The sequence below is a fragment of the Thalia democratica genome, chromosome 1, assembly GCF_965202585.1.
Source record: "Thalia democratica chromosome 1, ktThaDemo2.hap1.1, whole genome shotgun sequence".
Taxonomy (NCBI): domain Eukaryota; kingdom Metazoa; phylum Chordata; class Thaliacea; order Salpida; family Salpidae; genus Thalia; species Thalia democratica.
Window position 1 is genome coordinate 54,380,894 of NC_139165.1, and position 16,937 is coordinate 54,397,830.

At 24.7% G+C, this 16,937-nt stretch overlaps 1 protein-coding gene across 1 annotated transcript; it reads left to right on the plus strand.

Moving 5' to 3' along the window:
• Nucleotides 1-1,612: 1,612 nt before the first annotated feature.
• LOC145831560 (syntaxin-12-like) lies at nt 1,613-8,540 on the plus strand. Its single transcript, XM_082938853.1, has 8 exons — nt 1,613-1,770; nt 2,343-2,412; nt 2,617-2,716; nt 3,975-4,135; nt 4,470-4,560; nt 5,336-5,408; nt 5,726-5,808; nt 7,445-8,540. The coding sequence occupies exons 1-8, from the start codon at nt 1,632-1,634 to the stop codon at nt 7,544-7,546; spliced, it is 819 nt and encodes a 272-aa protein (XP_082794979.1). The 5' UTR covers nt 1,613-1,631; the 3' UTR covers nt 7,547-8,540.
• Nucleotides 8,541-16,937: the final 8,397 nt, after the last annotated feature.

Consider the following 16,937-nt stretch of genomic DNA (forward strand, 5'->3'; position numbering starts at 1 on the left):
GAGTATGAAATTTACTATAATATAAGTCTATATGTTATTTTTGGTCAAAAATGGCTTCTACCCCCCCTATGGCCTTAATAGTCCTTAAAAGTCAGAAAAAATTCCAAAATTTTCCTAGAAATTTAGAATAATTTTAATTTAAGAGTTTGATTTAGGAAAGTCTGGAAAATTTTGGTAAAAAATCAGGAAAAGTCAGGAATTTTTTCTCAGCTTGATCAGTGGCAACCATGCTTTGTGCACTTGTGCAATTTTGTCCCCTTGTGCAATTTATTATGCTCGTACAAGTTTGACAGCTACCTAATAAAAAAATCCTGTTTAAATGATTATATAATACACTAATTCTTTATAGATTTTACAGATCAAGCTGTCCACACTAGTTTTTGGTCTTTCAGGCATAAACAGTTTTATTCATAGAATGTCACCTTTGTTGCTTACTTTTAGTTCTGAATAAAAAAAATTCAAAATGTTCAATACTTTGCATTTCTAAAATCTGGTATGATGAGTGTGTCAAACTCATATAACTTGTACATAAAAATATCAATTGTTTGAATTGTTTTGAACAAAAATTGTTTGAATTAACAACTTTTATAATATTGTTTGAATTAAAATACAAACATAAAAGAGCTGCTATACATTCATTTTCTAAAAAAACCTATAATTTAATCAATTACCAAAAAACTTAATAAGGTTAGATAAAATTTTTAAAGTCATCTTTTAAATAACAATGTTTGAATTTTTTTTTTAAACTGAAATACTTTAAATACAAAGATTTTTCATAACTAAACTAGTTTTGAACAAAGTTGAATGTAAGCTTTAGTAAAATTATTACTTCATAATAATGAACTTAATTGCAAAATCTATAAAATCACTTTAAATTTTCTTACAGCATGGAACCTTAAATATTTGTTTCACACTAGTTGTTAAACTGTTTGTGTTTAATGTTAAAGTTTTTTTGAAATTGCTTCTTGACCGAAACTGTCCAGATAAGTGAGCGTCCTGATAAGTGAATAAGCACTGTACTTAAATATTTTAAACATTTAGTTCTTATATTAACAAGTCATGTATATGAGCTTTGAAATATACTTTAATTAAACAACAATTAAATGTTAAGTTTTATTTAGTTTTTTAAAGATGGTTATTTATGGTTCACTGAGCAGGTCTTACATACTAATAATATCACATAATCCTGTCATATTAAGTTTGAATGTAATCTTTGTCAGCAATTATGTTCTTCACTATTTTATTATACAGGTCCTATGTTAGATAATTACATAAATTTTTGGCATTAAATACAAAAAAAAAGGAAAATAATAAAAATTGCATAAATGCAAACATGTTTATATATTGCTAGTTGTAATATCAAGTATTTAACTCATTTTAGTGTAGCTTCTAAAAGCAGTATGACTCTATAACATGTAATGCTTGACAGCTTTTATTAAAACAGTGTATGTTTTTATTTATACTTGTTTTATAAAATATATAGTTACTGAAAAACTGGTTTCATTTATAAACAAGTAAAATACTTTTATAACAAACCTCTTAAGTCTTAAAAAATATATATATAGTATTGTTGTCTTTATGGAAGTTAATATAAAATGATACGAAAAGATCTTGCAGATTAGATAATTGAAATGTCTTTTGGTAGAGAGGATCTTACCAATCCTGTTACTTACAATAGTAATAACTCATATCAAAATAACTTAGATGGTGATAAATATGTAAAGCTAACAAATCAAATTAGTTCAAGCATTCATACAATTACTCAAAATGGTATGTTTGATACATAAGTTTTAAATACAACTTGATATTTATTTACAAATAGTTTAGACCAAGTTTTTTTTGATGTTTATTTGTTTCAAGTGTTCTTTATTGTTTATAATAAACTAGTATAAAAAAAAAAAGACAAACTTTGTAACTATAATGATATTTATAAACATTTGAATTTCGTTACTGTTATCCAAAATGTGATACTTCTGTAGAATAATTTTAGACAGTAAAAATAATTTTAGTATATTTTTTAAATCAGCATTTAGACAAAAACATCACTAATATCAAAGTGTTGTGTCTGTTCCTTCTCTTAAAACTATTTTAGTTATTATCAACCATAGTTTATAAAGATTATAAAAATGATAGAAATATTATACATATTGTGTATAATTTATTATATTCTGTCTGAACATTTATAAAAAAAATATAAAAGTTAATATGTATATAATTTTTGATATTTTAAACTGTTTGAATGATATTAAACAAATACAATTTTGATATGTATTAAATTTTGTTAACTTAATTTAAATTTTTATGAATTAAAAAGATTAACAAAATATCATTCTACTTTACAGTGCAAGACATTCGTAGATTAGTTGGACTTTTAGGAAGTGGTCAGGACTCAACAGAGCTCCGTGAAAAATTGTAAGTTTTACTTTGTTGTTATTTATAAATACATTTTAGAAATTTTATTTAATTTACTGTTATGTTATTTTATTACAAATGTTTATATTTATGAAATGGTGAATTAGTTTTTTATAGTTTTACACTATAGTTTTTCCAAAAAAGCTTCATTTAGTTATCAAAGAAAAATATTACAAATAACATTTTATAATTAAAAATTGTTAGGCGTGACAAGCAACGAATGACAAATCAAATTTCAAAAAGTGTAACAAAGTGCATTCGTGATGCCAAAAGCTTGCCTTTGGCCTCTAGTATTTCAGAGCAAGTTAGTTTGTTTAAAAAATCAAGCAATTTCAAAAACACATAGAGTTTCAAAAATAATCAGGTGTTTTGTATTCATTAGCTTTTTATATAGCTTCTTTGAATAAACAATTTTAATTTGTAATAAAGATTTTAGATAGAACTATATTATGTTATGTTGTTGAAAATATTGTTTAAATTTTTTAAATGCATTAAGCTTCTTAATGCTTTAATAGAGGAATAATTTATCAAATTAGACAAGGTATAACTATTTAAACAAATTACTAACTTTATTGTATTAGCTACATTTTTTACAGATCTTTCTATTTTTAACGTGTGTACATATTTAATAATTCTTTACTAGTTTTGATTTAAGAAATATATGTCAAATAACACAAGCTATTTTTAAAAGTATGTACTCACTATTTAAAATAGTTTTGACTTCTTTTTTTTTTTTTGAGATTCGCCAAAGTAAACCACTAAAAATAAAGATTCTTCGGAAATTTTTTTTTTGACTCAAGTTATATATTAAAGGTCCATTAAAGGCAAATTGTTACAACAAAACTCAGGTCTTGATAAAAAAGATTGTATTTTTTTTTTGTAAAGTAATCTAAAATAAATGATGATGAATAATGACTTTATTGCTTAAAGATAAAAACACCTTCATTAAATTTATTTATTCTAGGGTTTATACAATGTCTTAATATTTTCTTAAGTTTGAATATTTATTTAAGCTTTGTTGTAAACAAGTCAAGTTGTGGAAAATAAAAATTATTAAGTAAATTTAGTATTAAGTGAATTATTAAATCAAACTTATTAATCTTTATTATAGATTATCTGACTATTTTATGGTATTCAAAGTAAAACTTCTAAGTATTTTTTGGTAGATGAACATAATATTCTTTAAATTAAACTTATCAAAAGCTATTTATTAGTTTTATGCTATTATGTTAAAACATAAAAAAAAAAAGCAATAAGTGTTTTAGTATGGATGCAAACTGAGCATATAGTGCGATAACCTTTTTTTTATATAATCTTACACGTATTGTTTTTTTTTTTTGTAAAACTTAAATTATGCTGCACTTAAACTGTATAACTTGGGGTTAATTTTTTCATCATTGTTTTATTATCCTTTTTAGTTGCTTGAAGTTCAATTATTAGCTTTTAGTTTATTTTTTATTATTGTAGTTATAATAACCAGTTAATTTTTTTAACATATGAACTTCTACTTCAATAATTCAATTTTATAAAAAATTTAACAATTAGTTATTTATTATATATAGCGTTCACGTAAGACACAAATAGAGAGATTGACTTCAAGTTTCAGTGATGTCTTAAATACATTTCAATCTATACAACGTGAAGTAAAAACTGCAGAAGAGCAAAGCATGAACCGTGCCAGAAGTACAAGTAACAATCAGGAAACACTTATAGACCTTCAGGGGTACATAAACTTGATAAATAAATATTCAACAGACATAGAATATATGTTATATTTTTAGTTAAATATGTTTATCTTTCATAACATAGTTTACACACACAGAAAGATATCGCTTTAGATTTTAGTTTTTTTTTTACATTACGTTAAATAATACTTTAGAGTAATTTTATTTCTAAATGAAAATTTAAGTCCTTGAAAATCTTTAAGAAAACAATAATATACCAAACAGTTTGTATTATTTTTATGAATTTATTTAAATTACTTTTTTTCATCATATTTAATTATATTTATGTAAATATAATGTTGTAACCTAAAAAAAATATTTACAAACTGTTAGGTACGATCAGCAGCAGCAACAACAACAAAAAGTTTCTCAAGAAGAACTTCAAGAAGTTCAGGAAAGACAAACTGCAATAAGACAACTTGAAGTAATGTTTTGAAAGTATCCTAAAAAATATAAACTGTAGAACTTAAAACAATACTTTTCTAAGTTAGAATTACCCTATATTCCAATTAAAATAGCCTAGAAACCTCAATTTCAGTAAATGATGATTTAAAAACTAATCAATAAAGGTTTCAATTATATGTTTCAAATTATATTGTTAAGATAAAAAAGTTTTATGAACTTGTTAGCTTTTATTTGTTCTAGGTTTCCTTATAAAAGTATTAAGTTACAATTAAGCCAAGAATTTAAATCGCATAAATTGTTTGTGAATTTTTTTATTTACATATTTAATAAATTAATTTTCTCTATGTATAACTTTTTTTAAAACTTAACAAAATAGTTAACAAAACATTCGACAATTTAAGTTAACATCCTAATATACTGTAAATAATGGTAAAAGAAATATGTAAATAAAGAGCTGTATATACATTTATAATACTATGTTATAATTTTAGCCAACTACCAGTGTCACTTTGCTTATAAAATATATACCGCTTTTTGATACATGTTTCTAAATAAATATGATACCAATATATATACATTGTTGGTTCTATAACAACGTTTACTGAAACATAGTTTTGGGTAGCTATCAATAACTTTTCTTTACTTTAAAACTTTTGAATACAATGTTTTGAGTAATGAAATATAACAAAATTAATTTCTATTAATCTTATAACAAAATAATGATTAAATATATCCAAAAAAAAACTTTTTATAAAAAAAAAATTAACATCTTAATAATATATAACATTAAACAGTCGGATATTGTGGATGTTAACATGATTTTCAAAGATCTTGCAACCATGGTGCATGAACAAGGAGAACTTGTTGGTTAGTTTCTCAATACTTGCTACTATTATTTAAAAGTAATATTTTTCTATGTAGTTTTTTGTTCAGTTTTTTTACAATATTTTGAATTATTGTTTATTTATCTTTTTTTTTTGTAGTTTTAAACTTTTAGTAATAGGAATACTCAATGTATTTCTTTCTTTTGTGCCTTAAAAAGTTATAGCACGATCGTTCGTAAAGATGTGTTCATTTAAATAAAGATTTTTACTAAAAGATGTTTTGTGTTAAGTACTTAAATCATATGTTTATTTAGGCTAAATGAAATTAATTATTACTATAATTTGTTTGATTTTATACAGACAGTATTGAAGCAAATGTTGAAACTGCTGAGACTGATGTTGTACATGGTAATACTCAGCTTCAACAAGCAAGAGCGCATCAAGTTTGTTTATATTTTTGTTATTTTTTTTTTAATTTATGAATTAAGTAATTCTTGCTGTTATGAACGTTCATTATACTTTTAGATATCTAAACATATAAAGTTTTATTGTTTACGTCAACATTTGATGAAGATGAACTTTACATTTACTGTAACCTGTCACCAAGTTTTCTAGGTACGCACTGCCGGTTGGGTACGCACTTTTGCGCTGTGTTCAAAGTGCGTACCCAACCGGCAGTGCGTACCTAGAAAATTTGGTCTTTAATCATCTTCATTAAGCTTAATACAAATATGTATAAAGCCAATAAAGCTGAGAAATGACTATTGATCATAACATTAAAACAAATTTGTTGATATTAGAAGTCTTGAGAGTTATTTTTTAGTATGTATATTTATGTAAATATTTTTTGTGTATGTATATTTATGTTCATATTCAACCCACAAAGTTTTTTACTTATCTTATATATTTTTTGGACATTAAAAATTTACATAGTACATATAATTAACTACTAGTATTAAATAAGTAAGCATTTATGAAAACTTTGATCGTGCTTTTATTAAGTTGTGTTTAATCTAAAAAGCTTGTTTAGTGTTATAAAGTTATACTTCTGTTACAAATAATTTTGGCATTTTAATTGGTTGTCTTAGTAGAAAACACAACAGTAAAAGGTAAAGTGGTGTATTGCTCTTAGGAGAAAATGTTGTAGTCCTCATAGTAGACTGTAGTTTACCAATACTGGCAGTAATGAATTTAATAAGAGTGCTTAACATTTTTTTAATATATAAGTTTACTTCTTACTTATCTTATTATATATGTATTTGTCATGGTTACCACAATCTCAGGTCACTTAAGCTTATCAGGATAATTCAGGCTAGCTTGAAATTTTTTTAAAACTCTGGTTACTTTGATTTTATTTTCATATATTTTGAAATAAAACACTTTGTATTACTACTGTTAGGTTTTTATTTTTAAATTAAATAAAAAGAAGCACTTGAGCACTATATTTTTCGGTTCAAATGTGCGTACCATAATGGCACTTCGTACCTGGTTGGCAGGTTACTGTATATAATTAATTTTGTTCAACTAATTTGTGTTAATTAATACTAGTTTAAATATTATAAGTCTATATTTTTGTTCAAGTTTAGGCTAAGCAGTTAGAGATTAGTAAAATGTCTGACGATTAAAGGATAGTAGATAGCATTTTTTGAGTTATATTCTTGATAATTAAATGATAGTATTTGTAAATATATTATAAGCTATGTTATATCTCAGTAATCTATGTATATTTAAAGTTTTTATAAATTGTTTTCCTACTCTATGACTATTGAGTTTATATATTTTACAACTATCAATTAATTAAATATAACATTGTGTTACAAAGTTTTATCTTTTTTTTTGAAACTAAAACAACAACTTTAATACTTTAGTTATATTTCATTTTTATATATATTTTTGATTATTCTGGTATGCTAAAAATTTTACAACGTTGTTGTGTTTATCTTTTTTTGAGCGGAAAAATATTATACTATTTAAGAGTAAAATCTAATTTTATGTTAATACTTGTTTTTATTAAGGATTGTACTTTTTGTAAGGCATTACTTAATTTTGAATTTGTTTGCTAAATTTTTTTTTTTACAGGCCAGTGCAAGAAAAAAGAAATTTTTCTGTTTTATGCTTCTAATAGTTCTTATACTTGTTATCATTATTGTTATTTATGTTTCAGTGAAAAACAAAAATTAAATACTTTCCATTGCCTCTTTTTTGCAGTTCATTTGAGTTAAATCTATGTTTACTTTTATATTTATAATCGAATCAAGCTTACTTAAAGTACGTCTAATTTTATATTTATGTGAATTTTAAGTTATTTTTAACTTGAAAGTCTGTTTAAGCTAAAAGATTACAATTTGTTTCAGTAAACTTTCATTTTCTCATACAAATTCTCATTTAAAACTAAGTTTAACTTCACACATATCTTTGATATATAGCTTGAAAAAGATGTTTCTTTAAATATATTATTAAGTAAAGTTTATAAATTTAAATTCTTCCCATTAATTAAGCTTTTATGTATGACTAATTTATTTGCAATAAAACTGGTTACTAATTAGGCCAGTAAATTTGTTTGTATTTATAATTATAAATGCATGCAGTTTTTGTAGAAGTCAAATTGTTTTTTAAAACAAAAAACTTGTAATACATGCATGTTGTAGTTAAAAATGGGACTTAGTGCAAATTTGTGAATATTATTTGTTTAGATTTATTAAAATAAAAAAATTAAACATCTTTTTGTAGATTAAAAAAGTTTACATTTACTACCAGTGTTTTCCAAAATAAGCGCATGTTTCATTTTACTGTGCACAGATAGTTTCATAAGCAATAAAAGTATTTTAGAAATATAACAGTATTGGAACTTTATTTTTAAGGCTTTATGAGTTATGAGTATGTTTATGCTGAATAAGTTGAACTACAGTTTGTACTTCAAAAATAATTAACTTTAGTACTTGTTTGTGAATTATTGGAATTTTATAAATATATTGAGTTATTATTTACGTAATCTACTGAACCCATGTTTCAATATTTTGGTTACCATTGGTTTAGAGATTATACAAAATCGGATGTATATATTTCATATTTAGTTTATAACTGCTATTTTATTCATAATTTGTAAAATTGAATTAGTCGTGTTATTGATTAAACCATAAACTTTCTTTTATGTTCAATATTAAAATAAAGCTTAAAATTGCAATATGTTTATAACAATTAATATTAAATACATTAGTAGTTTAAGTAACTATATGATAAACTAATGAATATTATAAAACTTGTCATAGCTTTCAGATTACTTACTCATATTTCCTTTACTCGTTTAGGCTTATAGAGCTAATACAATTTTATATACTACCCTGAGTAATATTATATAGTTTTTTATTGAGCGTTGATTTTTTTTTTAAATATTACTCATTGTATTGCTAAAGTTAGAAATAAAGCTTCTGAAACGCCCATACGGTCATTAAAATCAATCTTAAGTAGAATCACGTTAATCTGTTTTAACAACCATTAGCTATGACTACTATTACGAAAAAATCTTGATAACATAGTATTATTTTTCTCTAGGGAGTCTGGCTAACTTAAGTTTAATAAAAAACATTTTTTGCAAAACTTACGATAGTTTTTTTATCTGTTGTTAGGCTAAATCTAGTTAATGCTTATATTTGTTTAATTTTTAAAAGTACATCATGTCTTATGGTTTACTAGAATTAAATTACTTAAATTCAGCTAAAGATTATAAAACTCTTTGAAAAACAATCTTTACTTAAATTATTAAACAAACTTGTCAATTCGATGTTTTAAAACACACTTGGTTTCCTAAACTAGTTTTTAGAAACCCCTTCTTGACAGAGAAAATAATCGCTTCCTTTTACTAAATATCTCCCTTTTACTAGTTAGCTATCCATTTACTTTTTCACTGCCATACTAATTAGCGCCTCCTGCCTCAAAATCGCAATATTGCCTACTTTTGGAAACCCTGCTATAGCCTAAAACATAAATATATTTTGATTTTTTTAACTAGGCTGGCTTTAAACGGACTTACGTAGTTTCATGTGGCAATTAAAATAGAACGTATTTTAATTCTTAAAGTAAAATTCGTACAAAAGAAAAAAAAACTTATTTAACACGATAAAAACATTCAACGATTACAAGTTTTTGTCGAAGGACATAGTGTATCTAAAGATCGGTCATTGAGCTACACACCAACTATTTACATTATCTACAAAACGAAGTTTTTTAAAGTATTATCAAAATTTTTCTTTGTTTTAGTGACTCGTTTGTAAAAGAAGAAAATGTAGTGTTTAAAATGATCAAAACTTAATTGTTTCAAATATTTAACTCTCTAGTTTATACGTTTCTTACTTGATATTTTTATAATTAGTTATTTTTTTAACTTGATATTTTTAAATCGGTATATTTTCTCACTTCAGCTATTATAATTCGGTATGTTGTTTTTTTTTTTAGTTTCAAATCGCAGAGTTAAAAGCCAAGTTTTATCATGCTAAAAATTTATTACAGTAATATACAAGATAAATTATTCAAGATTTTTATTTGCAAAACTAAGTTTCACCCTTTAAGGGATCTTCAGTTATAATTTGAATCTGAATAATAAAAGTTAAACAAAACATGGAAGATACTATAAAACAAAACAAATAAATTATAAATTGTAAGTTATGTTAGTTAGAAAATTAATCAAGAATTTGAATAAAATACTTCATAAACACTATGGGTTTAGGCTTTTAAAAAACTGAGTGTGAAACTGTTGTATAAAGATAACAAAATTAGTAGCTCAAAATTTAAGTGAAAACCAACCTACTTACACAATAAAATTTACAGAGAAACTTTCAAGTCTTTAAATTAAAACTTACTTATACTGAACGTAAAACTTTTAACTTTAAAAACATTACTAGCTTGAAGGCAAAAAACTAAAAAAAATTAAAACTATAACACACAAAGGATTTGAGTCTTAAATTTTTTAAAACTACTTATACTAAATAAGCTGTTAACTAGAAAAAAAGAAAACTTTAAACCTTTAACTTAGAAATATCTTTTAACTCTAAAATGAACAATGTAAATAATATAGATACTATAATAAATAAAAAGTTTTGAGCCTTAAACATGAAAACTGTATGTATTAAAATTACTAAATAAATTGAAAATTTTAATTTAGGTATTGAACATGACATAAGTATGGACAATTAGCAAACAGATCGTGTCTTTTGTTTGAGTTGTTTCTTTTATTTGCTCTGGCTGCTTCTAACTTTTCTATACGCAAGTGCTACATATACTGTGAATTTTTCTTACCTTTCCGATGTGGTGAATGATATTCCATGTAATACTATATTTAATATTGTTGTTTTTTGAAAAACCTGATGTATTTAGCTAGTTCGTCGCTGTTTTCTTTGTAGGTGTTAAAACTGTGGTTATAGTTGTACCATCTGCATTTAAAAGTATTTCCAGTGCTCCCTATGTATTCCTTTGTTTCTTTGTTTGATATTACAATGGCTTTGTAAATAACATTTTTTATAAGGCATTTGTTGTTCAAGGGACAGGAGTTTTTAGATCGGCAATTACAAGTTGGGGTGTTATTGATTTTGTTTTTTCTTTAATGGAAATGTTATTTAGGGTTTTTTTATTATGTTTTTATATCATAACTTTAATATTATTCATACAGCTGTATAAAACTTTGCATTTACTTTTGATTATAATTTTGTTGAGTACTTTATTCAGGGTTGCCACACACTCAGGGAACTCAGAGAATTCAGGGAAACTCAGGAAATTTTCAAGTTATAGAAAATCACAGGGAAACTCAGGGCAGTTTTGTTTTTTCTAAAAATTTCAGGAAAATAAAAAATCTCAGGGAAATTTTTTTCTAGATCTAAAATGAGATTTAGTTAATCCAGTTTCAATATGTTGTTCAAAAAAGTTATTTTTTTATATTTTTAGATGGTTATTTAGAAAACTTTAGCCTTGCGGCTAGCTCTTCAATGTTCTTAGAATTAACATTGTAATTTTAATAAATAGTAAAAATTTTAAGGATTCGAAAAAGACTCAGGGTAGTTTAGATTACTCAGGGAAGTTTATGGTCACTCAGGAAAGACTTTTTGACTCAAACAGTGGCAACCCTGTTTGTTGCTTTTAAAATGTTTATCGATGAGTTGGAAGAATATTTACTCTAAATTTGTTTTAACGGATTGGCAAAAGGGCGGGTTGAAGTAAATGACTTTTTTTGGTCGACTTATTTTCTTTGCAGTAATATAAAAAATTTAAATAAAATTAATAGAACTTAAAATTATAAATAAATTTGAAAAAACAATCTTCAAAAGATAACTTAAAATTTAACTAAAGTTTTGCCTTTAACCTATCAGTTCAAAATAAAAAATTGTATCAGAATTATAAAAGTTAAAAACGTTTCCTGTTACCAATGAACAATTTTATAAAGTGAAAGTTAGAAATAAAGTTTTAAGCTAATACCAACTTTTTTTAAAATGTTTTTGAAGTACATAGATATAGAAAAGAATGGGATTAGCTTTATTTAAAAATAATGTAGATTTTTTTAAGTAAAAAAGTAGGTTTCAAAAGAAAAATTCTACTTAATCATAAAAAAAAAAATTTAATTATATCTTATTTACTTTCAACAGTCTTTTTTAACAAATTATTACAGCTCAGTTGTCGGCAGCTTTTTTAAGTAACAAGTCATTTTTCTTATAAAAAGTTGCTTGCAGGCCGCACTGTATAAAAAATTCTTCAGATAAAAAAAAAACTATTCAAAAAAAAAACTATCTATAAAGTACATCGTAGGCTGCATATTTATTGCAGGTATCATCTTTTCGGCTTCCGATTTAATCTATACCTCATGATCAAAAAATCTCACGATTTAGCTAAAAAGTTTACGAAAAAAAAATCTGTTCTAAGTCTGTGTAAAAATTAAGTTCTTAAAAAATATCTAGTAATGTTCTTATGTCTTTTAACTTAACTTCAGAAAACGAAAAAATAAAGAAACCTTTATCAAAAGTTTTTATATAGGACTAGTGGGTGTGAAGTTTAAAAAAAAAAGTAAACAAGAAAATGTACTTATTTTAAAGATTATACAAACCTTCCAAATAGGAGTTTTTTAAATAGTTTAATTTGGTGTTGAATAGTTTTTGAACATTAATAAAATAAACACTCAATTATTTGAGTGGAAAACTAACCAGTTAAATAAGAAGTTAATCGAAAAAACTGTTATTTTTCTTACTAATCCGTATTTGCAAGAAGCTTAACTAGTTATTAATAATTATATTAAATAGTTTCTTTTACCTAAATAAAAATTAATACCGTTGTATTAGTGTGTGTTACAAATGCAACTACTAGAAAGAAAAATAGTTTAAAGACAGAAAACAGAGTTCTTTAAAATTATATAAGATTACCATAAGTGCATAAGTTCTTTAGTACTTGCCTTTAACTGCCTCATTTACTTGTTAAAATTAGAAAACAGCTACTTTCTTTATTTTTAGTTCTAATAGAACATATTTACTTGTATTGAAAAACGTCGCTATTTTCACAAAGAGATTAGTTAATTTCAGTTTTGAAATGTTAGAATACTGCTTAACACTTACAAACAGGAAGTCATTTTTTAAAGTTTTATATATTTTTTTAGAATTATTATTAGTGATGTACCGGACCCACAATTTCAGGTCCGGCCGGACCCGGACCCAGACTTTTTTTTCAAGTTAGAATCCGGCCGGAACCGGATCCGGACTTTTTTTTTCAAATTAGAATCCGGCCGGATCCGGATATCAGACAAAAATGGCAATATCCGGCCGGACCCGGATAGTGAGTCCGGTACATCACTAGTATAAACTAGCCTGTGTCAGAATGAGGTTTTTAAAAACTGAAAAAAAAGAACTTCTATCTAATAATAAGTAGAACAGCTAGCCACAAGGTTTACAAATTTAGGTGTTATATCCATTAAAAATCTGAAATCAAGTTCTTGAACAAAATACACTAGAAAATTACAAAATATTGAAAACTGGATCAGCTCAAACTCATTCAAAATCTAAAAGAAAACTAGCCTGAGTTTTTATAAAAAACTAAACTAGCCTGAGGCAGTCCAAGATTTTCTAAAATTCCCAAAAACTTCCAAACTAGCAGGGTTGCCACTGTTTAAGTCAATAAAACTAGCTAGAGTAAGTATAAACAAGCCTGAGTCAGAATGAGGTTTTTAAAAACTGAAAAAATTACTTTAATTTAATTATCAGTAGAACAGCTAGCAAAGGTTGACAATTTGGTCGTAAAGTTGTGGACTGATTGTGGTACACTTAACTTATTAGTACTACCCATCATAATTAAATCCTAACTTATTTAGTTAATATCTAACAAATACTAAATTCTAACTGAGACTACTTTCTATAATCAGACACGAAAGTTTTGAGTGATGAATCTTTTATATAAAACACAACAAGAAATACTAGCATATACAAAATTATTAATTACTTTGGTAACACTTTAAAAACTGGAAGCTATTTAAATCTATATCAAAAGACTTAAAACAATAAACTAAAAATTAAATAAAACTTTTAGTAAAGAAGAAACTGTAAAATTTTTAATTAACTATTAAACTACAAACCTGGCTTAAATATTTAAACAATTAAACACCAGTTGAATATTCACTTTTAAAACAAAAAACTACTTACAATAAGCATTCACAAAAAAGTTCAAGATATTTTTTTGCTTCAAGCTGCACACCAAACTAACTAACTGCTTACATATAAACTGCCTGTCATGTTCTGATGTTTTGTTGCATCAGTATTTAGTTTGAAAAATTTCGTCATATGATTCTCATTGGCTCGTACATTCAACCGTATTAATTCTAAATTTTCTCTGAGCTCAACTTTAAACAATAAATAATGCAAGTATTCATTCCAAAGTTTTCAATTTTACAACATATGTAAAGAGTTGCATTTCTGAAATGTTTATTTCATAGTTTAAATGTAAACAAATGTAAATTAGTCACGTGTACAAAATGAGCCAATCACGGTAGGTTTCTAATTTTAACTGACGAAAATGACTCTTATTAATTTACACAGGGTTTGTTTTTGAAAAAATACTTTTTAGTATGCTCTTTTTTACTAACTAGATCCGGGTCCGGCCGGATCCTAATAGAGATCCGGCCGGACCTGGATCCGGACTTTTTTTTCAAATTAGAATCCGGCCGGAACCGGACCCGGACTTTTTTTTCAAATTAGAGTCCTGCCGGATTTGGATATCAGACAAAAATGGCAACATCCGGCCTGACCCGGACCCGGATAGTGAGTCCGGTACACCACTAATTGTTATAGCTTTTATTTCTGAGATATTTTTAAGTAGAAAAATGAAAAAAATGTTGGTTTAAAAGCTTTAAAAGTCTTAAAACGTTTAAAAATTATTAAATTTGTGATTACTAGTTATTGCTTTTTAGTCATTTATAATCATTTGCAGCTAATTAAAATTCAAGTAAAAATAACCATTTGAACGGCAAAAAAGCGCTCAAAAAGTTTGGTCTGAGGAACTTTTGTACAAAAAAACCTCTCAGTGTTTGAGTCATAATCCACGATTACAGTTTAATGTCTTGTCTATGATAAGTTTAAGTAGTCGGAGTATAAAACAATTATCTATTAAATATAGGTTATAAGGAAAAATCATGCTTATAAAGTAAAGTTAAAACTACTGTACTTAAAAAAGACATAGAAGTTTTTTATAATCAAGGATTCAATAAATACTTGATATTGATTTATCAGACAGTAAAATAGTTTTAATTAGTTTAGAAAACTATTGGTTAACAAACTTAATTTGTAATGAAACAAAATAATTGAAAAAATTTTCTATATTAAAAAAAAAGTTTTTTATTATTAAAAAAAATTATCCGTTAAATTATAAAGTTTATACTTTAAAAAAAGTAATTTTACATACATTTAAAATTGTAAAGTCATATAACAAATACTTAAAAATTGCAAGAAGTCAGAGTTAAACCTATGTTTTAAAAGCATTTGTTATTATTATCAAAAACTTCTTTTTTTAATGCGGCTTTTTTTTGTCTTACTTTATAATCTGTAAAAAATAATTTACTGAATAATTTATAATTTTTCTGTTTCGTTCGTAGTACTTTTACATATCAGTTATACCAAGAGCAGTCTCACAAAACTTAACAAACACATATATTTATACATTCTAAACTAACTCATTAAAAAACGAAATAAAATTTTACACTTATATTAAAATTAACCTAAGATTAAATAAGGATCTGTATAGTCTAAAAAAGTGTTCATACGTGAAATAAAGGTATTTGAATAGAAAAATATTTAACAAAATAATAAAGTTAAACAAATAAGATATTAGATTAATCCATTAAAGTTTTATGTAAATTTAAAGTATTTTTTATAGCTGTTATAAAATAATTAACGAACTAAAAATTAAGTTTAAAAGACGTTCTAATTGTTCTTCAACTCTAACTTTAGTTCAACCTTGGAGTATTTTAGTTTAAATTTTTACACAGTTGTAAAAAAAAGTTAAGCAAAAACTTGTTAGATTTTTTTTATGACTTTATTTTAGATTAATGTTCATTTTGTTTTGTTTTTAAAGGACGTTAACTTTTTTATCTTAATGTCTTAGGAATGTAAATTGTACATATGAAGAATAAAAAGAAAATAAACTGTAACTTATTCATTTAAAAAAGTACTTATAGACAATTTTATTATTATTTTACTTCTTTTTTGACTCTGGTCATAGTATTTGTATATTTGTTAAATAAAATTTTGCCTGATGTTTAAAATTAAAATTTGAAAGTGAAAATTTAAGGTACAAGGTTAGACCTAAAATGTTTGTGCATTAAAGAGTATTGACTTTATATGACCGGAAAAAACTAAATTACAAAACTTTAATTTCAAATACTTGGAAAAAACTTTAGCACTATTATTAATAAAAAAATAAATTCTCTAAAAATATTTTTTATGATAAAAAGCATATGTTAAAGTAAGTAAAATATACCTACAGTGTATGCAACTTTCTACTTTATTGTTTAAACATTTAGATTATTTATTATTATATATTTATTCTTTCAAGAATTTATTTTACAAACTAAGTTTCGGTCAAAGACCTCGTCTGTGCTTAATAAATGATGTTTATTTAAGCCTAATTGTTCAAAATATACACTTGATCGTTTGCTAACAAAAGATCCCAGTGAAACAAGTTCCCTGGAATATAAACAAAAACAAATTTATTTTATTGTATTTTAGTTTACTTTACTTAGTTTAGACTTATTAATTGATAATATTATATAGTTTTATAACAGTCTGATTTAACTTTAAGTAGTTTACCTATTATTAACTATTAACCTGTAAAAATCTGTAAAAATTATTTTATTTTGATTTTAATGAAAACATGTATACACTACTACTTTATTCTATGCTTCTATTATTACATTAATGTAATTATTTTTTACAGAACCCAGTTAAAGTGTGTTGATTCGTTAAAACACAGAAACATATGTTGGTACAATAAAGGAAGATTACTGTATAATTTTTTTTTTATTGGTTTATTTAAGCCATAATATTATTTTTATATCAAA